The sequence below is a fragment of the Monodelphis domestica genome, chromosome 4 (genome assembly GCF_027887165.1).
Source record: "Monodelphis domestica isolate mMonDom1 chromosome 4, mMonDom1.pri, whole genome shotgun sequence".
NCBI classification, from domain to species: domain Eukaryota; kingdom Metazoa; phylum Chordata; class Mammalia; order Didelphimorphia; family Didelphidae; genus Monodelphis; species Monodelphis domestica.
This window is the reverse complement of record NC_077230.1, coordinates 168810858-168834459: the sequence shown is the minus strand read 5'-3', so window position 1 is coordinate 168834459 and position 23602 is coordinate 168810858. Positions and strand designations below refer to the sequence as shown.

The 23602-nt window shown below is 34.5% G+C and overlaps 1 protein-coding gene across 1 annotated transcript in view; it reads left to right on the top strand.

Moving 5' to 3' along the window:
• Positions 1-23602, top strand: part of IFIH1 (interferon induced with helicase C domain 1) — a 99933-nt gene that overhangs the window by 9894 nt on the left and 66437 nt on the right. Inside the window, exons 2-3 of the mRNA XM_007494271.3 lie at positions 4120-4291; positions 18832-18915. Coding sequence (XP_007494333.2) covers positions 4120-4291; positions 18832-18915 — 256 coding nt within the window. The remainder of the gene's footprint in view (positions 1-4119; positions 4292-18831; positions 18916-23602) is intronic.

The following is a 23602-nucleotide window of genomic DNA, read 5'->3' as shown; positions in this document are numbered from 1 at the left end:
TCCTGTCAACACTGAAATTCTAATTAAAAATTAAACCAGGAAACATAAATAGTATCCAAATGGAAAGATGGGTCACAGATTCTTTTTGGAAACTCAACTAAAGGAGGTGGTGTAGTATGTCTGAAGGCAACCAGAAATATCATTTTATGGCATAGTTGGTCATTTTATATTGCTGTCCTCTTAGAACTCTCTCAAAAAGAATAGTATGAAGGTTAATTTGAGCTCATTTGCCAACATCTATTGTAGAGGATGAAAGGAAAGGAAGAAATTCTACAAAGAATTCTAAATGCTTCCAAATTAAATTAACTGTAATACTCAGTGACCTCAAAGCAAAGGTGGTCATGAGGGAGTTGGTAAAAAAATATATAAATTTTATATATATATATCATTCAAGATTAAGAAATGAAATGTGGCCAAAAGTGTGTAGACTACACAGCAGAGCACACCAATAAAGAATATCTTCTTCAAAAAGAGTGTAGGAAGGCAAGCATGCATATGATGACCATAATTGAAGCTGATTATATTTTATAATAGAGAAAATGAGTACTTATTGATGAGGGGAAGTCATTTCCAGATCAGCTATATGCATATAATCAGACCATTGACTTGCCAAAGAAAAGTTCAATTTTTTTAAATTAGAAGAAAAATATTAGATGTTATGGCATTTAGTTAAAACAGCTTCATCCGGACCAATTTTAAAAAGTTATTTATATCCACACATAAAATGGATGATAGATAAAGCAACAGACACTGATGTAGATATTCTAATTTCTTAGGAAGTTTAGCTGATATAAAGCAGTTGCCAGAATAAATAGTCCAGAGTAGTCCAGAAACTGCCTTAATCAAGTGAGTCTGGTTTACTCCTAAAACAGCTAGTATGATGAGACTTTATTTTAGTTCACCAAGTCTATGGAACCCTTTGAAAAAGAGCTGGACATTCTGAATTAAAGGATAAAGGCAGCAGATAAAGGCAATATCCTTCTGCTGAGGATGGAGAAAAATTGAGGAGCTGAAGGAACTATCAAGAACAAAGGCATAGTAACTAAAAGCAATGCCAGTTTAGAATGTAGTATCATCTTTAAAATCTGGAGTAGGAGAGTGAAAAGTTAGAAGCAATATTACATTATAAAATAATGAGACACATTAGATAGAAAAAGGAAGCTACAGTGGAAAGACCTGGAACCAGAGGACTAGGGTTCAAATTATGATTCTGACATTGATTGCCTATCTCTGTAAGTAACTTGGGCCTTACTACCCTTATCAGTAAAAAAGAAATTAGATGGCTTCTGAGCTCTCTTCTTGTTCTTCTAGCACAGTGATACTCAGATCCCTTAAATGTTCCAAGTTCTTAGAAATGTTTGACAGAGTACCCAATTAAGCTTTTTATCCTTTAAAGGATAAAACTAGAAAGACAACGAAGAAACAAAAACTATTAAAGATGTGTGAAAGTTCCTATAAGTTTTCTCTAAGTGATTTTGGAGCTGCTACATTTGTTCTGAAACATGTCAGTTCCCAACCCCAGTGTGCTACACTAGGAGATATAAATGGCAGAAAAGAAAATTAGAATTGGAACTGGACAAGACCTAAGTATATACAAAAAACAGATGCTAGAGGCAATATAATTTTAAAGTCACTGTGGATTCAATTCTCAAGCTAGACAAAAGAAGGAAGGAGGGATTAAAAAAAAACCCAACTGTAGACATTAATACTACTTTAAAAAGGTAATCTAGATATTAATAACCAGCAATTTGTCTCTACAAAAAAAATTAGGAGAATGATTTGAACATAGAACAAGGGAGGCTGTGCCCAACTAATTCCATGCTATTATTTATTATTGATTATTCTTTCCAAAATGTGACTAAATAAATTTCCTTAAGTTTTCTCTTAATTTTGATCCTGATAAGTAGTAAAGATTTATATTTAATTAATGTTTGCCTTGCCTCCTTCAATGAATCCTTACTCCAAGACTTCAATGTGGGATGGAAGTGATGTTGGATTCTTGAGTTCATGTTAAAAAAAGGGCATTAGTGCAAGGCCTTGTAAATCAGCTTTGTACAGATTCTAAGAAGGACTCAGTGCTTAACTCATTGCCAAAAGGCTGGCCACCATGTGAAGAATTTTTAAGGCCCCCACCAACTCATGAAACCAAACTCCTGACAGTTTTCATATTTTATAATTTTTTTTCAATTTGTTAGTTGGGAGGCTAATCCATAGTTATTTTCATTTGCATTTATCTTACAAGTAGAGGTTTGGAGCATTCTTTCCTATGGTTGTTGATAGCTTACTAGACATTTCTTCTTTTGAAAACTGCTTGCTCATGTCCTTTGACCACTTTTTAACTGTTTTTGTTTATTGACTATTGTATCTTCAGGTTTCAATGATTTTTGGACAGTTTAATGACAAATTATACATACATATGTGTGCATACATATTACTTTTATATATACATATATAAGGAAATTCTATTTCTTTAGACTCTCTTAAAATGGATAATTAGGTGAAACTATTGCTTCCCAAGATCTTGATATTTGCCAACACCCAAAGTATAGGATTTATTTACCAGAATATCGATGAGACTATTGAAGTTACACAAATGTATTGAAGTGTTTCACATGGATGTTATAACAAACTAAAAAAAAAATCTAAGGAATAATAGAATTCTGAAGATCAGCCTACATGAATTTAGGTTAGACAAAAGACTCACAAATGTGATTGCTTTTAAAAATAAAATTAGCAGATTGATAGTAGAAGAAAAAGTAGTAATAAGTATAATGGTCCTAGACTTTTGGAACAAGTATTCATTATATTTTTTCATCCACTTTTATTAAGAGAAATACTTCTAATTAGCCTGTCTATGGATGTGTATTAGCTTTATCAGAGGGACTGAAAACTGATAAAGGACAGTATAATGAAAAATGGGAATGTCTTGAGTTAAAAGATGGTGCTAAATCTGGTCATAATTACCTTCTTTATCAATTATCTCTTAAATCAGCAGATAATAGTAGTACATGTGCTATAAAAAGTGAATAAGAAATCTACATAAAGGAGATTCAGGGGGTTGGTAATATAAATAAGAAAAATTAAAAATATAAAACTAAAAAATGATAAATGATAGGAGAAAAAAGTCATCTTTCATGTAATAAGGGAATATTTTAGGTTTGTAGATGGTGTAGTGAATAGAGGGCTGCTCTTGGTAGTCAGGAAGACCTAAATTCTGTCTCAGATACTTAAAAGCTTTGTGACTGAGCAAATTGTATAACCACTCTCAGTGCCATCTGTTTCCTCATGTAAAATGGGAATAATAATAGCACCTACGCCACAGGATTGTTGTGAAGACAAGATGAGATAACATATATAAAATACTTTCCAAACCTTAGAGCACTATATAAAGCTAGTAATGACTACCATAATTATTGAAATAATAAGACTAGATGAGAGTCAAAGAGCTTGATTAAATGATGTAACAGCCTTTCCTTTACCTCTTGCCTCAGGTACCTGTAAAACTTAAAGAATTTGAGTGGTGGTTGGGGGAAGGTTAAAGGGTGCTCAGTACTATTTTATTTTCACTGTCCTCTTTAGGATGCACCAAAATGCATTAGGAAACATGCTTGATTTGGAGAGTGGAGACATGATGATAATGGACTCTCAATTTAGTCAACTGTAAAATGAGGGAATCGCAGTAGATGACCTCAAAGGTCCCTTTTGTTTCTAAATCTTTGGTCATAGAGTAAACGGATTGCAGAATTTTGTTATTTTATACATTTTATTATGTATCTGATAATTTGCATTAAAATCTAATTCTCTTTATTTTAGTAAAAATGAACAGGGCAAATATTATATTATTTTAAGAAAAAAATGAAGAAACTCATATACTATTATACTTATTCATTCATTTAAAAAGGGAAAGTGTTATTCCATAAAATTTGGAAACTATTGCTTTTGGTGGTGACACTTGTCTCTTTACTAAGTAGAAAGAAACATTCCTGGTTTCTTTGTCCTAATCTGAGCCTTTATTTTTACTTGTGACTAATTATAAACCTTTTCTGGTAATTATTACTATCCTGTTGGATCTTTAAAGAAGTTTTAGGTCCATTAATTCTATTTTTCTTTTTAAAATAGGTTATTAATCTTAATGAAAATTATGGAAATGAACATGCTGTCAGGGAGCTGCTAAATAGGATAGTGCAAAAAGAAGACTGGTTTTCCAAATTTCTGAGTATTCTTCGTGAAACTGAACATATCAAGCTTGCTGAAGACTTCATAGCCGTTGATTACTTGGAAGACAATGAAGGTTATTTCTTTTTTTTTTTCTATTTGATGCCAAATGAAAATAAAATTCTATGTCATGCCAGAATACTCTACATTTAATGAAACTTGGTTTACATAATGCTACACATCTAAGATATCAAAGTGGTAATATTTGAGAGCTGGAATAATCTTAGACATCATCACTTAACCTCCCTAGGCCTCAGCTTCATCTTTTAAATGAAGGATCTAGTCTAGATAACCACTAAGCAAGATATTGTGGGGGAGGGTATGGTCATCAAGTGATCATTATATAAAAACAAAAGACATCAATAGCAATGTCTTATTTACTTATTTTTTAAAACTACCTTAGAAGAGTAAAAGTAGATGATCATCTGAGTGAACAAAGGTAAATTGATTTGCAAATAGTCTACATGGATGAAAGGTTTCTTGTCAACTTGTAGTTGATTCATATTTTGTGGGGTTTTTGGTGTCTTCCTACTTTCTGGGAAAAGTACTCGAGATCAACAAGAATGAGGCTCCTAGGAAGGCAGTGAGTGTGTGGCTACAGTCATTTCTCATTCCTTAGCTAAATTTTCAAGCTCATTTTTTGTTGTCTTCCTCTATGTCCACCTTGGCATTGAAGCTAAGTGTTAAGGTATAAGCTGACTTATTTTAGAGGATTTTGTTAGTTCTTAGTAAAATTTCTCTACTTCTGAATTTTTGCAGAAGTTACTAGCTTGTTTATCTTCATGGTGAACAATGCAATAAAAGATGACCCAAATCTTTTGAAATGACATTTCTAGTTGTAGTTGGGTGAAGAGTGAAACCAATTCTACTAATATCTTTATTTGCCTTTCCAAAAAAACAGGTGTGATCCATTCCTACATTTATCTGCAACTCCCTTATGATTTCTAATTTCACTTATTTTGAATAATATCCTTTTTTTTGTTTTAATTAAAAAAAAAAGATTTTTCCTTACCCACACTGGAAGTACAGGCCTGGTCCCATTCTAATAGGCTTAAGAGTGTTGACCTGCTATATTTCTGATCTGAACTGGTTCCTTCCTCCTTAGGCAACCTGAGGGCCCCTGGGGGCTTACTACATTAATGCCAGACTTAGCTCTTTATACTTGCCTAAGAACAGCAATGTTAATATGATTCAATAAATACAAGTACTTGTTAACTAACAGTGTAGGCAAGGGACTATGCTAGGCATTGGATATGTGACCACAAAATTTAAAACATTTCCTTTTTCCCAGTGAGTTTATATCAACAGTGTATAGAGAAGGAAGCAACTCTTAAACATATGAAGAGATGTATCATTTTTTTAAATTATTTTTTTCAGTCAGTCAGTAACATTTATTAAGTGTCTACTATGTGCCACACACTGTAGTAAGATGGGTATAAAAAGAGGCAAAAGAATAGTCTTTGCTTTTAGGAGTTCGCAATATAATGGAGACAACAAATGAATGAATATATACAAACAAGCTACCTATATGATAAATAGGAAGTTGGAAGGCACTAGAATTAAAGGAGGGTTAAGAAAGCTTCCTGTAACACTATGGGATTTTAGTTGGAACATAAAGGAAGCCAGGGAGGTCAGTAGTCAGAGCAGAGGAGGGAGAGCATTTCAGGCATAGGGGATACTCAGAAAAAATGTCCAGAGATAGAATTTCTTTTTTTCCCCTTTTTCTTTTTGAATTTTATTTAATTGATTAATTAAGAGAATTTTTCCATGGTTACATGACTCATGTTCTTTCCCTCCCCTCCACTCCCATTCCCCCATAGCCAGCATGCAATTCCACTGGGTTTTATATGTGTCATTGATCAATACCTATTTCCATTTTATTAATATTTGCATTAGGATGTTCATTTATAGTCTGCATCCCCAATCATATCCCCATTGAGTCATGTGATCAAGCAGTTGTTTTTCTTCTGTGTTTCTATTCCCACAGTTCTTTCTCTGAATGTGGATAGCGTTCTTTCTCATAAATCCCTCAGGATTGTCCTGGATTATTGCATTGCTACTAGTAGAGAAGTCCATCACCTTCGATTGTACCACAGTGTATTAGTCTCTGTGTACAATGTTCTCCTGGTTCTGCTCCTCTCGCTCTGCATCACTTCCTGGAGGTCATTCCAGTTCACATGGAATTCTTCCACTTTATTATTCCTTTCAGCACAATAGTATTCCATCACCAACATATACCACAATTTGTTCAGCCATTCCCCAATTGAAGAGCATCCCCTCATTTTTCTAGTTTTTGCCACCACAAAAAGCTCAGCTATAAATATTTTTGTACAAGTCTTTTTCCTTATTACAGAGATAGAATTTCTTGTTCATGCAACATCCAGGCCAGTATCATTGGATATAAGAGAACATAGACAAGAGTAAGATATAAGAAGACTGCAAAGGTAGAAGGAGACTGTTCTGAAGGACTCTGAATGCCAAACAGAAGAGTTCACATTTGATCCTGGAGGCAATTGGGAACCACTAGAGTTTATTGAATGAGGGGAGTGGGTAGGGGGCAGGTGACCTGGTGAGATCTGTGCTTTAGTAAAATCACTGTAGTGACTGAATGAAGGAAGGAGAAGAATGGGGCAAGACCTGAAGCAGGCAGACCCACCAGTCTATAAGCTAGTGTAATAGTTTAGGATTGGAGCAATTGCACTGGAGTGGTAGCAGTGCCAGAGGAGAGAAAGAAATGTGTTCAAGAGAAGTTGCAAAGGTGAAGTGGAGAGGCCTTGGCAATAGACTGTATATGGAGGAATGGGGGAGATATGAGCAATAATGAGGAGTCAAGGATGATGATACCTAGGTTGGTAGCCTAAGAAACTGGGAGCATGATTTTGCTATTTATCATAATAGGGAAAGAAGGAGGTAGGAAAGGTTGAAGGGGAAAAATAAGTTCTGTTTGGAACATGTTGAGTTTAAGATATCTATTGGATATCCAGTGAAGACATTTGGAGAAGTGAGATTCATTTTCTAATGTAGACTCTCCTTCTGACCGTCCCTCCCTAGCCTCACCACATTGAGAAGACAAGAAAACAAAATCCCTGTTACAAACGTGTATAATCAAACAAAACTAATTCCTACATTGGTCATTTGCAACAAAAAAAGAAGAAAAGACAAGGGAAAAAAGAGAGACATGAAGGAAGGAAGAAAGATCTCAATTTAATTTCTAAACCCATCATTTCTCTATAAAAAGGTGGGTAGCATGTTTCATCATGAGTCCTCTGGAATTGTGGTTGGTCATTGTGTTGTTCAGAATTCCTATATCTTTCAGAATTGTTTCTCCTGCCACTTCTCAGCCATTTGACTACAATCAAGTACAGAACTGTTTATCCTTATACTACTGTTGTATAATGGCTTTATTGATGCCACTCTACATCAATTCATGTCTTCCTATGTTTCTCTGAAACCATCTCACTTATCATTTTTTACAGAATAATAGTATTCTATAATATTCATATACTATAACTTGTTCAATAATTTCCCCATTTAATGGAGATCCCCACAGTTTCCAATTTGCCACACAAAAGGAATCGTTATAAATATTTTTGCACATATGCCTCCTTTTCCTTTTTCTTTGTTCTCTTTGATCTAGTAGTGTTATAATTGGATTAAAAGGTATGCACAGTTTAATAGCTTTGGGGGCATAATTCCAAAAAGCTTTCTAGAATGGCTAGACAAGTTCACTACTCTACCAACAGTATACTGAGGAGCCTGTTTTCCTGTAGCCCTTCCTGCATTGATCAATTTCTTTTTCTTTCTGACAACTTTGCCAATCTGATAGATGTAAGATAGGACCTCAGAGTTCTTTTAATTTATATTTCTCTAATTTTGAGTCATTTAAAGCATTTTTTTCATATGGCTATTTATTTTTAGCTTGAATTCCTCTGAAAAATATGCCTTTATATCCTTTGACCATTTATCAATTGGGTATAAACTTAGATTCAGTTTCCAATATTAAATTCATGGTTATTTGAAGAGAGCAATAGTAGTAAGAACAAGGATGATCAGAAAAGTCTATGATCTAATCTTAAAGTTGAGGATTCTAAGAGTAAAGAGATAGTACATTCAAAGCTTGTGAAGATAACCTCTAAGAGTATCCCAGCTTGTGCAGGGATATGGAGGCAGAAAAGACAAGTTTCATTAGAAAACAGTAGGAATAATGAGAAATAAACTTTCAAAGGTACGTTGGAACAAAATTAGAAAGGGTATGTCAGACTGAGGAGTTTGAATTTTATTCTAGAATAAATAGAGAGTCCCTGAAATTTCTTGATCATGAGAGTAAGATAGTCAGATATGTATTTCAGTAAGTTTATTTTGACAGCTGTGTAGAAGATAGATTGAAGAGGGGATAAACAAGACAGCAATACCTTTTAAGAAGCTGATGTTGTAGTCCATGTAAGAGTTATTGAAGGCCTGATCTAGGATTTAGGCCATATGAGTAAAGATAATGAGACAGGCAATAAATATATTGTTGAGCTAAAAAGAATAAGTCTTGGCAACTGTGTGGGGACTGGGGATTGGGAGGATGGAAGCATAGAAAATTACCTGAGTTTTCAAACTGAACTGGCTAGTTTGGTAGAATGGTAGTGCTTTCAACAGAAATAAGGAAATTTGAAGAAGAGTTCTGTTTTGAACATGCTGAATTTAAGATGCTTAAGGGACATCAAGAAGTTAGTGATATGGAATTAAATGGTTTGGACTGGATATATAGGTCTGAGAGTTAAATGCATAGAAATAATAAATAAAACAATAGGAACAGATGAAATTACTTAACAAGGGTAAAGAGAGAAGACTCCAGAAAGAACTGTTAGGGGACCATTCCAGTTTAGGGGAGCAGGATATAAGTGATAAAATGTCAAAGGCGATTGAGAGGGAGCAGACAGGAAAGAAGAGAGTGAGGAAACTGTAACAGCATGAAAATTCAGGAAAAAGAGTCATCCTGAGGAGTTGTTAACAGTATCATCTGCAGCTTATAGGTCAAAAAGAACATAGACTGAGAAAAGGCTTTAGATTTTGTTTACCTCTTCATCAATCATTAGTAAATGACCTGAGAGATTTCACTTGAGTGAGGAAGTCAGAAGTCTGATCACAGAGTTGAGAAGTAAATGGGAAATTGACAAAAAAAAAAGCAAAATGACAAACGTTGGAGGGACTGCTAGGAAAATAGGCAAAGGGATGGACTATTGGTTGAGTTGTGAAGTTGTATAGACATTTTGGAAAACAGTTTGGAATTACTGTCCCACAGTTATTAAATTGTATGTTGTCTTTTAACCTAGTAATACCACTACTAAATCTATATCCCAATAAGTTTTTAAAATAGTAACAGAACTCACATATTTAGTAATATGTTTAATAGCTTTTATTCTGTGGCAAAAAAACTGGAAACTAAAAAAATATCCTTTATTTGGGAAAGGCTAAGCAAACTATACATATGAATGCAGTGAACACTACTATCATGTGGTAAGAAATGAAGAAATGTTTCAGAGAAACCTGGGGAGACTTGTATGGATTTATGCAGAATGAAGTGAGAAGAATGAGAACAATTTATACTACATATCAACATTATAAATAATGAACAATTTTGAAAGATTGGAAAACCGATCAATTTAGCGATCAATCATAATTTTGGAGGGTCAACAGAGTTAATGGACCAATAAGTTAAATAAGACACATTTTAGGACATGTCCAATATGGGAATTAGTCTTTTTTTGACCACACATATTTGTTATGAGATCTTTCCTTTTTTGAGGAGGGTAGGTGACAGGGAGAGAGAAAAATGTTTAATAACCAAAAAAAACACAAACAAGTTAGAAAAAATAAAACAGAGGTACAAGTTCAGGTTACTTTTCCTTAGAATTTGACTATGAAAGGGAAAAGTGATATATGATGAGGTATGGCAGAGTAAAATGAAAGGGTTTTGTTGTTGTTGTTATTGTTTTTTTAAGGATTCCTAAAGAACTCAGAAATATTTAATGGCTCCTACTTCCCCTAGGATAAAATATTAAATATTTCTGCTGACTTTACCAGTTTTACTTCATGCACTCCACTAGCTTCCTCCATTAATGACATTCTACCATATGCCTCTTTGTTTTTGAACACCTCCCCTCCTCACTAATACATCCCCTTTTTATTTCTTCCCCTTAGAACCCCTAGCTTCCTTCAAAGACTTGGTCAGATGCTACATCTGACATCAGGCTTTTCCTCATGCTGATGATTTTACCTTTTAATGGGCAGCTACATAGCACAGTGGATCCTCGGAAGTCATCATCTTATCTGGTCTCAGACTTGTACTTAGCTGTGTGACCCTGAGGAAGTCACTTAACCCTGTTTGACTCAGTTTCTTCATCTGTCAAATGAGCTAGACAAGTAAATGGCAAACCCCTCCAGTACCTTTACCAAGAAATTCCCTGAAGGGATCATGAAGAGTCAGACATGACCGAACAACAAAAAAATCTTTTAGAATTACTATGTATTTGTATTTCCTCTATATTGTTTTATCACCTTACATTTTCCTGTACCTTTTAAGATCTTTAAAGGCAAGATCTTGGCTTTTGTCCTTGATATCCCTGGAGAGTATCTATGGTCAGCTCTAACCTCACTTTCCTTCCTTCTTTTTGACACTGTAGTTAATCGATTAAATATTACACTGTCTTTTCATCTTAACTCCTTCATCCCCTTATCTTATTATTGCTTTTGACTTACCAACGTCCCACTTAGACTAATCCCCACATCTTCTTGTAATACTTCTTACAGATCACTGAATGGGACTGACTGAAGTCACACAATCATGCTGCCTGGGTCCACTACACATTTGTCTACTCTCAACACTGCCACCGTTACTTCAACACATTGCTTTACTCTTCCTTAATTGATTCCTTATCTCATTACCCATGGCAGCTGTTCCAGATCATCTTTCTCCTTTTTAACCTCTCAAACCTCTACTCCCTTGACCCTTTCATCAGAATTTACCTTAAACTTTACTAGAAAAGAGAGCTCATTCATTCTTTGCCCCTCTTCTGCATCTCATCCTCTATTTTGACCTCCTTTCCTCTATTCTCCAAAAGCAGTCTCTCCACATGTGTCCTTGATATCAGTGTTTCCTACCTCCTTTGACAGACTGAAAATATCGTGATAAATTAGATGGGAACAAACAGGCTTCTGTAGATAATTCACTATAGCAGACTATGCTGTCATAGTAAAACAACACACTGAAAGGATTAGAGCAAAAAGAATCTGGTAAATCTGTTGGTTGTTGATTACTGGGCCCCCAGACCCCCCCCCCAAAAAAGAAAAGAAGAAAAAAATGAGCTGGTAATGAGCCTTAGTTTCAACTCTAGCCTGAACCTCAGCCAGAAGTCATTCTTAAATACTGTTCTTCAACAAGGTGTTTCCCATACTCATATTGTGATCAGACAAAATATCATGATAGGTGCAATCACAGAAATAATTTTATTCTTTGATCTTTAGATGATCCATATCAGAGGAGGCAGGAAATGGGGAGGTAGATGAATACCAAAGGTATTCACCAGTGTCAAGGATGCTATCCTATGAAAATTCCTCAGTGGAAATGGAATTGCCCATAGATAGTGAGGTTCTTTGGATGCTTCTGCCATGGATGACATCGTATTGATTATCCTAGAATACTAGAGGCCCTTTTCACTGAGCTATATTGAGATATTGACCTAGTAATCCCCATAAAAAACTAGCTGAATGAAGAATATTTGGTTCTCAAATTGTGGCATGTAATTATGTGAGCAATGTGTTGATTTGGTACCTTAGTAAGTACAATTAAGATGAACAGTGACATTGGCCCATGATTAATGAGGAAGATGAGAGTAAACTGGGTCAAATTAGAGACACTGAGAATTACTTTAAATGATATTGAGCTTCTCCTGTTCCCCAAATCTATACTCTTACTAATATTTTACTTGCTAGGCTATGTGGATATAAATTATAGGAGTTCACCCTGTGAAAAGAATCAAAATTGGATATCACACAAACAACCATATAAAGTTGCATAATGTGTATAAATATTCATTTTCCAATGATGACTTTCTTGTAAGAAATGCCCCCCAAAAAGTAAAAATCAAGGACACAAAAAAACTGGAAAAGAAGGTGATGATGGCCAGCCATGTGGCAGGAATATCATTCCAGTTTCTGGAAATTGTTACTATCTTCCCTCCCCCTTACAAATTTTCTTTATATTTACATTGTGTATATATTTAGTATTTACTTACCTATGCACATGTAGAGTATAAAGATAAGGACTCTTGTCAAATTGATTTTTTGCTGAGAGCTTTACTGATATGCTCCCAAATACTGAAAGAATTAGAATAAGTCATCCATTACATTGGGTGGATCCACTATGATGGATTAATGGAAGGGCATATATAAGAATAACCTAGGATAAGAAGGCCCTATGGAGTTATGATCTGTTCTTAGAGAAGAAGTTTCCATGCTGATGAGATCATGGATCTGTCAGCATCTGGAAATAAAAACACATTACAATTAATTTGTATACTGTCCAGAACATTCTCAAAAAGGTTATAATAGATATCATATTACAACATTAATTATGATCTCAGTGTGCCAAATGACTTGTTAATGGTAAATAACATTTTGCTTTTTACTTTTGAACTATGTGTAAGTAATATATTATAAAACCTACTATATAAAACAAATTAAAATGTTAGTCACCATTAACAAATGATCAAATGAATCTGAATCACTGAGAATCTCATATTTGAAAATACACTTGACCTTCTTCCACTTGGTTATCTAATTATTTTAGAGAAAAAAAAAGTAAATAATTTTCACTGTTTCGAATGTAGCCCTGTTATTTTTTCCCCTGGAATTTCATGTACATAAAAAATTAAACAGCCATTATTAATCTTCAGTCTTTACTGCAGTCTCCCTTTACATTTAGAATTCAACAGCATCATCAAATAGAATCAATGAGGTGAGCTAGCAAATGGAACGATACTGTTTTATATCAATCAAAATTAACCAGGCACAATCCTAGTCTAAAAATAAATACAGTAAATTTCTCTGTATTAAAAAGTTTTTTAAACCAAAAAGTTTAAATCACTTGCGTTTATGTCTGTATTCCATTATACCTTTTTAAGAAAGAGAAAAAGAAATTTTTAAAAATTGAGAATAAATATCTTTAAAGCATCTTTTAGGGCATGACAAGATTGGTTCAGAGACAGTCTCATATATCTTCTTAACCTCGGGTCAAGCAACTTTAATTTTTTGATAGCTGTATTTCAATATAATTGGTTTCTTTTAGTGCTATATGTTTCATTTTGTGCATTTAAAAACATTAAGAGAAGCTTCACACTGCTGAAAAGGTTCATGACACAAAATAGCCTAAGAAATCTCTGTTGTAGATTCTCAAAATAACAATTCCAGGTGATTTCAAGAGCCTTCTGAATCTTCAGAGGAAAAATAGTTGTTATTTATAATATAATTTTAGTAAAATATTATTTTGTTGTCACACTTTTAGTTTTAATAATCAATACATATAACTCTCAATCAGAATATTCAGTTAAGAAGAACACACAATTACTAAAGATTATTTCAATATTGAAATAGATATATTTGTTAATACTTGTTAAGGGCTAAATCAATAAACCTTTAACTGCATAACATATAGAGAGATAATACTATGTGAAAAGCACATGCTAAGCAGAAGCTAGGTAGTGCAGTGGATGGAGAACCAGATCTGGTGTCAAGAGAACCTGGGTTCAAATCCAACCTCAGATATTTCCTGGCTATGTGACCCTGGGCAAGTCATTTGACTCCAGTTACCTAGCCCTTACCACTCTTTTGCCTTGAAACCAATACTTGCATTGATTCTAAGAAAGAAGATGAGGGTTGTTTTTTTTTTAAAGCACATGTTAACCAATACATATACATGTTCATCATTCTTAGATGTGAATTTATATTTTAGAATGAGCCATTCTCTTTCTGGAAGTTATTTTTGTTGTTCAGTCATTTCAGTCATGTCCCACTCTTCATGACCCCATTTGAGGTTTTCTTAGCAAAAATGTTGCAGCAGTTTGCCATTTCCTTCTCCAGCTTATTTTTTATAGATGAGGAAACTGAGACAAACAGGGTTAAGTCACACAACTAGTAAGTGTCTTAGGACAGACACATTTGAACTTGGGTCTTCCTGACTGTAGGCCTGGCAGTGTACCCACTGTACCACCCAGATCCCCTTCTAGAGGTGACCAAAAAATATTCCTTCCATTGTATTTACCATGAAGGGGGAATGAGTAATTAAGGTAAATTGAAGCACATGGTGAAAATAGTAGATGATGTTTATATATTGACTCATCCATTTAAAAAGCTTCTTAAATCTCATAACAACCCTTTTAAGTAGACAGAGGAGGTTATTATCCACACTTTCTAGGGGGAGGAAATGGGCTCATAAAGGGAAGTGACTTTGCAAAGGTCACAGAAATGCTCAATTAGTGCTTTCTACTGGCTAGACAACTTCTGGAAGTAATCTTCATGGCCCATTCAGATACTCTCTTTTCCTAATATGTTCACATTTTCATAAATGTAAACAAAAAATTTTTGCTAACTTTATCTTGCAGAAACAATGACTATGATGTATTCATCCAAACTAACAAAGGTGTGCGATGCTTGCATTACAGATGTATAACACAGGTGAAAATTAATAGTTCACTCTGCTTTAAAATTTTTCCTCATATGATCTTACATACTCTTTAGTTGTATAAATATTGATTAGTGATGATGATAATATAGTTTTTTTCATTCCATAATTTTATCTGTCCTACAAAGGCAGATCACAGCTTCTCCACATGTCATGAATTAGCAGGCAAATAATGACTAGGTAATCAAATTTATGGTGATGATACTCTCTAAACTTAGGTTGATTCTTGGACAAAACAGGTACTCAGTAGGTCAGGACTAAACTAGCCTTACTATCTTGATCAGATCAGCATTAGAGGTTTGCTGTTTCTTTTAAGAACATGACATTACTCCATGCCATAAGGAGAAAAGGCATTAATGAAGGATGTCCCTTTTGTAAATGTAAATATTCTTATTTATGTAATTTGATGGATCTGTGCATTGATCCATGTACTCCCTCCAACAATAGCTACCCAATCATAATTCTATATACTTTGTGCATTTCCTCTGCTAAATATTTCTCAGAGAGGCTACCCAATGTTTTTGGAATCTTTCTTCAGATCACTTGACATTTTTTGATACTATTAGGTCAAAGTTCTTTCTTTCTTATATTTCTACCTAAAATGACCAGGACAGTATCAACTGAATGCAAGAGGATCTTGTCTTCTATAAGGAATTCTTGCTTCTATTTAGATTAAATGAAATCTTTGATAACAATGGCAAAAATTTCTCACGAGATTCCCTGTTCGTATCTTGCTTGACATTCATATCCAGAAATTTTTTAAACAAATATCTATTAAATATTTCGAGGAATATTGGGCAATTTTGACATAAGAGATATCTTTGCAATCTGACCCCAATCTCATCATTAAACTGAAATAGTTTTCTTTAATGTACTAGTGATCTCTCATTTGCCAAATCTGATAGTCCTGCCTAAATTCTTGTCCTTTTTTTTTATCTCTGCTACATTTGTTGCAGTATTGTTGACTGTCCCCTCTTATCATACCTTTCCTTTTGAATTTCGTGCCATATTTCTTGCCTGGCATTATTACTTCTTCTGAGTCTTTTTTGCTGGCTTCTCCTGTCATATCTCCAACAGTAGGTGTATACTCCAGGAAACTGTTCTGGGTCCTCTTTCCTTCTCTTTTTATATTCTTTCTCTTGATGACCTCATTAGCTCCTGTAGTTTTAATTATCCGGACCATTCAGGTAACTCATAAGGCAGATATGAATTGCTTATCTTGCTCCTAAATTGCATCTTAATGGCCTATTGGACATTTCCTTAACACACACACACACACACACACACAGGTAGAAACACAAGGGCTATTCTGAGGCAATAGATCACTTTAAATTAATTAAATTAATTAATTTTGACGTATTCAGTTTCCAACCTAAGACCATTTGTCTCTCTTTAGCCATCTCAGACACTTCACTGATATAGGCAATTGCAGGTTTCAGCTCAGAGCTCCAAAGATCAGCCAGCTTCCACCTCTTTGGTTAGATATTTCTAACTGTAAACTCTGGAGACATCTCAACTCATTTTGATCCTCTTGTTTTCAGCTGAAATTCTGCTGGTGGCATCAAACAAAATTCATTATTTTTCACACTCAAACCCACTCCTCTGCCAAAATTTCCTGGTTCGAAGAGGGCACCACTATTCTTGCGCTATTAATACAAGAATGCTTGACCCCTCATTCTCTCTCATTCAATATATCCAGTTAATTAGCAGATCTTGCATTTCTACATACACAACACCTCTCAATCTTTTCCCTTCTTTCAACTCATATAGTTAGATCAGGTCCTCATCACCTCTTTCCTGGATTGTTTATTACTGGAACCTCCAAATTGGTCTTCCTATCTCGTCTATCCCTACTCCAGTGCACCGTGGAGCATAATTCTGAAAATGCTGAGGAAGCAATTCTCAAAGACTATAAAGAGGATTCCAAAGGCCTGAAAAAAAAATCAGACCTTATTATTATCCCCTAAAGAGATGACCAAATAAATATCAATAATTGCCAACCCATAGACTTGAGAACAATCTAAATTTGCCTCAAGGAAACTGAGTAGATAGAATGTCCTGCCTCCTCTCAATTTTGTTTTCTTTAACGTGATTCTACTTCCTCATCTAGGACCTCATGCTACTGTAATGGACCATAATGTTAGAATTCAAATAGGGTAGTTCAGTTATCTTCCATCCTGGGCTCTTTTGAAGAAACTACTCATGATACCCAGTTGCAAAGATTCTTTATGTTCTATGTTGCTTCTTGTTTCTTATTCTCAAACCATATTTTCCAACATTTTTTGCAGTCTTCTCTTATGCCCAAGTTGGCATCGAAGTAACTGAGCATTAAAGTAGATATTGACTAACTGTGGAGTTTCCCTGGCTCCTTATTTTCTATTAAGAATGCTTATGCAAATAATGGTGCTCTTTTATATAAATGTCTGTTGTGAACACCGAAATATAAGATGACAAAATGTACCATAAATGATATTTCTTGTTGCCTTTAGATATATACTATCCAGCCTCTTTATCTCTTCAAGAAAAAACAGTAAGATATCCTTCTACTTAGCTGGAATGTACTTTTGTCTTCTGGTGCCAATAGTAATGAGAATGTCAGGATTTATGGTACAGTTACTTTAGTAGTATGTCAGCTTGTCGGTCAGTGGACAAGGATCTCAAATCTAGAGTGCTAGGACATTAGGTATGATCTAAAAATGACATGAATTTTTAGCGCTCTTTGTCAGAGTTGGCACTATTTTGCTATTCAGGTGGATGGGGGCCACACAAGACTAAGGGGCATTTTGTACTTTTCTTTGTTCCATGAATATCAGTGTCCAAATATTTATCACAAACTGTTCAACCCACAATGAGATGGAGAATGAAACCCAGAACTGAAATAATTAGAGAGAATTTTATTAAGTTATCTGACTAGAGGGAAGAGCCAAAAAAAGGATAGCCTGCGTCCCCAGTTCTGTAAGCTTTTTTTATGGTAGAGCTCTGTATCTGTAGGTCTGTATAGGATTCAAACAAAGGAACAAGGAACCAGTAGTTGATTGGTCAACATTTTGGCAGTTTCCGGATAAGATACTTGAGTAATTTAAGTTGTATTGTGTGTGTGTGGGGGGGGGGGGGGGACAAACAAACTTCCTACATTCTTTGCATGGATTTTTCAAAACTGACTGGGTTTCTAATTAATATAAGTGAAGTTAGTATAACACTGAGTTTAGCATTAAACAAATAACTGGTTTCTAAGCCATACAATACTAGGTTCTTACAGTGCCTGAAGATTTCCCACACCTAATGGTGATGAGCCTCTTTTGTATTTAGCTGGGCTAGTCCTGGAAAGCAGGAACAGACAATTGTCACCATCCTACTTGAAACCATTCTAACTTAGTAACAACTTCCAGAGAAGATTAACACCCAAGATTACATCCATGCTTTAATGAGGAACTTGAGTAGGATTTTACAGAGGATAGATATTTTATTAGGTTAAAATACATAATCCTAGCTTTTATGGATTGAGTAAAAGATAAGAATTTAAAACTAAGCTTCAATTTTAAACAGAAATGTTACTTATTAAGGGGCAGGTAGGTGACTCGGTGGTGTATGATCCTGGGCAAGTCACTTAACCCCCATTGCCTTGCCTTTACCACTCTTCTGCCATGGAACCAATACACAGTATTGATTCTAAGATGGAAAGTAAGGGTTTTTTTTAAGTTTAATTTTATTAGTGGAAATGTTTCTGTTAGTAAGAGATGTAAATGTATATGGTGTCTATGAAAAGCAGTTATTTAAAATATTTGCATCTTAGTATTTTTGCTCAAAAACAGAGATTAAGGAAAATGGAATTGAGGAATTATTCCCAAAGGATGGTCAAGATATTGATGAGACATTTCTTTCTTTATCAGATCAACAACAAGAAGAAAATGATATCCTATCTGTGGAGAGTGATGAATTGGAATCATCTTTTGCAGGTTCTTCTGTGGTTTCAGGTAACATGGTCATATCTAATATTAGGAACATATCACAGAGTCTAATCTTACACTAGGAGTAACAAACATCTTATTAGGTATAAAAGAAATTGACAGTCAATGAAAAAAGGAAAACATTTTGGTATACATGCTTTTCTAAACATTAAAAAATTAAAATGATACTTTAAGGCAGAGATAAGTCAACAACACTGGAGCAGGTAGAACCCTATTCAAAATATATTTAGGATATCTTTAACAAAATAAATAAAAATGCAATAGAACATGGATAGTGTTAATATGGGGCATTTTAAGTTATATATGCCCTGCAAAGATCCTTATGTATAGGTGTACTCAAGTTTGATACCACTACTTTAAAAAAGTGAAGTAAATTTATTTTCTCTGATCAACATTATATGTATAGTATGTGTGTATAAACATATATATATATATATATCCTAATTTGTTAAAACAAACTATGATCTGAATTTGGAATTAACTGACCAAAAAGATTAATCATTAATGGTCTGATGTCAACTCAGAGGAAGAGGAATGATTCTGGAATGCCTTGATCCTATGCTCTTCAACATTTTTAGCAATGATTTTTAATGAAAACCTAGATCGTGTTATCCTATTTGCAGAAGATGTTAATCTGGAATGAATAACTAACATATTGGATAACAGCTAGGATCTAAACAGGTTAGAATGATAACCTGAATTTAATAAAACTAAATTTAGTAAGGATAAATAGGTTCAGTAGCATAAAATTCCATATACCAGTATAGGGTGAGGGAGGTATGACTAAATAGCAGCTTCTCTAGAAAAAAATCCCGGGAAGGTAGTTAAAAACAAGCCATAAGTGTGTCATGGCTGCCAAAATTGCCAATGCAATTCTGTATTTAGGATTACATTATATTAATCTATATCAAGAAGGAAATGAAGGAAACAAGCAGTGTCTTCTATGTGCCAGGTTTTACAATTATTCTTTCCTTTTCTCCTCAAACCAGAGGTCCTACTTCTTCTTGAATTCCCCATTTTACCCATCAGACACTTGATAGTTGGGTAATCTCTAGCAAGTCACTTAACCACTGCTTTCAATTCAGTAAACATTTATTAAGTGCCTAATATGTGTGAAGCCCTTTTCAGGGCTGCTTATCTGCCTCTGGTGTTCACTTTTCACCAACTCTCACCTATGGCTCCAATATGCTATATAGCATGTGCAGTGACTACACATCCTGATAAATAATTTCTCAGGTAGGTGGGCTAAATAAGACTGAGGGTGATCAAAAGGCTTCCAGTCTATCAGTGATTTAGCAAGATTCCCTGATGTACTGAGAAATACTTAGTTGAGGAAAGCAAAGAGTTAGGAGGAAAATGGTAGCTATTTTCAGGTATTTAAAGGGCTATCATAAAGCTCTTTTGGGATGAAAGAAAAATAAATTTTGTTCCCTTTGACTCTGGAAGACAAGATTAGAAGCAGAGAGGTATATTTTTCCTCTAGTTAAAAGAGAAAAAAATTTTCCGATTTAAATCTATTAAAAATGGAATGTATCTCAGGAGATAATAGCTAACATTTTAATATATAGTTTTAAGGTTTGTAAAATACATTCATTATCTTATTTGAGTCCTAATAATGTGACATAAATACTGTAACTATCCTCTCCATTTTATGGCTCAGAAACCTGGACTTGAAAGAGGTCATTAAGTCAGCTAGATTTTATTAAATGCCTATTATGTGCCAGACTTGCCTATGATCTCTAAAGAATTTCCTAAAATATAGAAGAAAATTGATCAAATACTGTCCTCATCTAACCTCCATCGCCTATAATTTATTACACTTAACAGTATAATTTCTTTAAGAAAATAAACTGCCCAAGCACAATATATTTTAATTCTAGGGGTATATTGAAGGATATTATGTTTAGCTTGACTTGAGAAGACTGGTTTAGAGGATGCTGCAAATTGGGCATCCTCTAGCTAGCTATACAATTACCTATGGCATCAGATCAGCTCCTACATGTATGGGCTTCTCAACAGGCTCTTTTTACACACAATTGTTTCCATCTCTAATGTGTGTTAAGGATGCTTCTTCAGTTTTCTTTCTTTCTCAGTAGTTCTAGGGTAAGTGTCAAAGATAGAATTCTAATTCAGGTTTTCCTGACGATGCATCCAGCATTTAATCCACTCCATCTGGTAGTAACTTCTCCTTTTTACTGAAGGTCTTAAATCAGAGACTAGATTGCCATTTGTTGGTCATATTATAGATGTTATTTTTGATCAGGTAAACACTAAACTGGATGATCTCTGAGATCTCTGTGATCTATCTAGATTTAGGGCTAGGAAGAAGAGTTACCTTTGTTTCTGTAAAATTTGTATTACCAACTGTTTTGAAAAGCTACATCCTCAAATTAAAGAGGAATTAGTAGCAAAGGAAAAGAAAAGAATATTTATCTTTAACTTCAGACCATTTTGGACATTATAATCTTAAAAGGGTAGACTAAAAACTAGCGAAAGGAATTAGGATTTGTATCTTTGCATGAACATATTTATTTGAGGCAGAGGTAGAATTCTAGAATCTTTTTATATAAAGCCCTTTGTATTTTTCTCAATGCAAATAAGGGTGAGCCATAGTATAAAAACAGGTTTTACATGAAGAGTTATGAAGGAGTAGTATAGATTTTGAATTTGTCAATTTTCTGAACCAACTCATTAAAATTTCTAAAAGCAAAAATTAGAGCACTAGATATGACAAGCTTAGAGAACATTGTTTCCTAGGGCCCCAGTCATGGTTCAGGGTCAGGGTCAGAGGGGTTAAATAATGAATATCTTTAGTAAAAATATATACAAATATATTCCAGGTAAAAGCTGTTCCTTAGGCAGTTCATGAGTATAAAAGAAAGTAAAATCCACTGTCAAGGAAATTGAAAGTCATTGTCCAGGAGATGTTCTGGGGTGCCCTCTGTGTGTGTGTGTGTGTGTGTGTGTGTATTCATAACTTTCTGGTTCTACTAATATCTTGATTCACAATTCTGCACCCTTTTATTTCCAGCCACTAATAATATAAGTGGCAAAGGTCACACATTTCAACTTTAAGGCACACGAGTTCACGCTTTCATCCTGGCCTACATATTCATTCTGCTCCACATTCTTTCCCTTCTTTCCAAGACTGGAAATGACCAGGTGGGCCTCCGCAGTGGCTGTGGGCAGAACCTAACCAGCTAAGCGGACCAACAATAGGGGATTGGATTCTTTTTCCAGTTTTGGTGGTGCCCCCTCAGCATTGCTATAAAAATGAGGAAATGAGATGGGCTGTGAAGCTGACATTCATTGTCTGGGCCACTTTTGTTATTGGCAGCCTGGGGTCAGAGGATACTAATGGAACTGGGCAGGTGTGGGATAAGCCTCTGTGATCTCTCAATAACAGCTTGGATTGTGAATGGAGAAGCTATGGGTACAGATCTGGAGTAGTTTGGGTTTGGCCTCAGGATATCATTTTATGACCCAGCTGGAGCTCTCTGGGCAAGAAGAATTTATAAAAGTGATTTCTAGAACTTTATATGGGGAATTCCTGAGACCCCAGAGAACCTACTTGTTGGCTACCTATAATGTCCTTTGAGGGTCCTTTGACTTGCTTTTATTTGCAGGAACTGCTTTGGGAACTTCTTTTACCTTGGGGGTATTTGTATAATTTTTTTTATATTAAAGGACTGATTATTTGAACCTTCAGATTCTGAGTCATATCATAATAATAGCAGCAATAATAAATAACAAATATTTAAACAATAGAGCATTTTATAGTTTTATAGAGTTTATGTGTGTTGTTTCATTTTATCCTCACAACCACACATTATGGTCAATGCTGTCATTATCCCCATTTAATAAATCCCTAGCATAAGGTGTTGAACACATTTGAATAAATATATAATTAGATGAATAATCAAATATAGTTTACAAAGATGGGGGGAATGAGAAAATAAGCATTTATATAGAAACTACTATGTGCCAGGTACTGTGCTAAGCACATTTTACAAATAAAATCTCATTCAATCTTTATAATAACCTGTGAAGTGGATACTATTATTATCCATATTTTGCACTTGAGGAAACAGGCGATAGAGGTTAAAGGACTTGAACGCATGTCTTCCTGACAGCAGGCCCAACACACTATCTACTGTGCCACTAGCAGACTCAAAAAATGTATTGATGTCTTCTAGAATTAAAATTTCTATCAAAAACATTTCAATTTCTTTTTTTTTAAAATCATTTACTTTTATTTTTATCTTTCTAAATGAACTTGGTCAATTAAATGAAAACCAAAAAAAAACCTAATCAAACTCTTGTTAAAAATAATTTTATTGATCCTTTTTTGGGGGTACAAATTATTTTCCAATATACCCCTCATCCAAAGATCTCTTCAATGTAACAAAGAAAATTATTTAAGAAAAACCCACTGACAGAGGCTGAGATGTTTTAGTATATAATGTTCTGTACCCATAGTCCTCTACCTTTATCAAAGGGTTGAGGAGTTGACATGTTTTCTAAGACTTGAGTTTGGTCACTGCAGTTAATCAAAGATTGATAGCCTTTTAGTGTTATTTTTTTATTATATCATTGTAGTCCTTGTCTTTGCCATTCTCTTGATTATGCTTTCCTTGCTGTGTTTAATTCATTTAAATTTAGTTAAATCCTTGGTGGATTATGTTAATGTCAT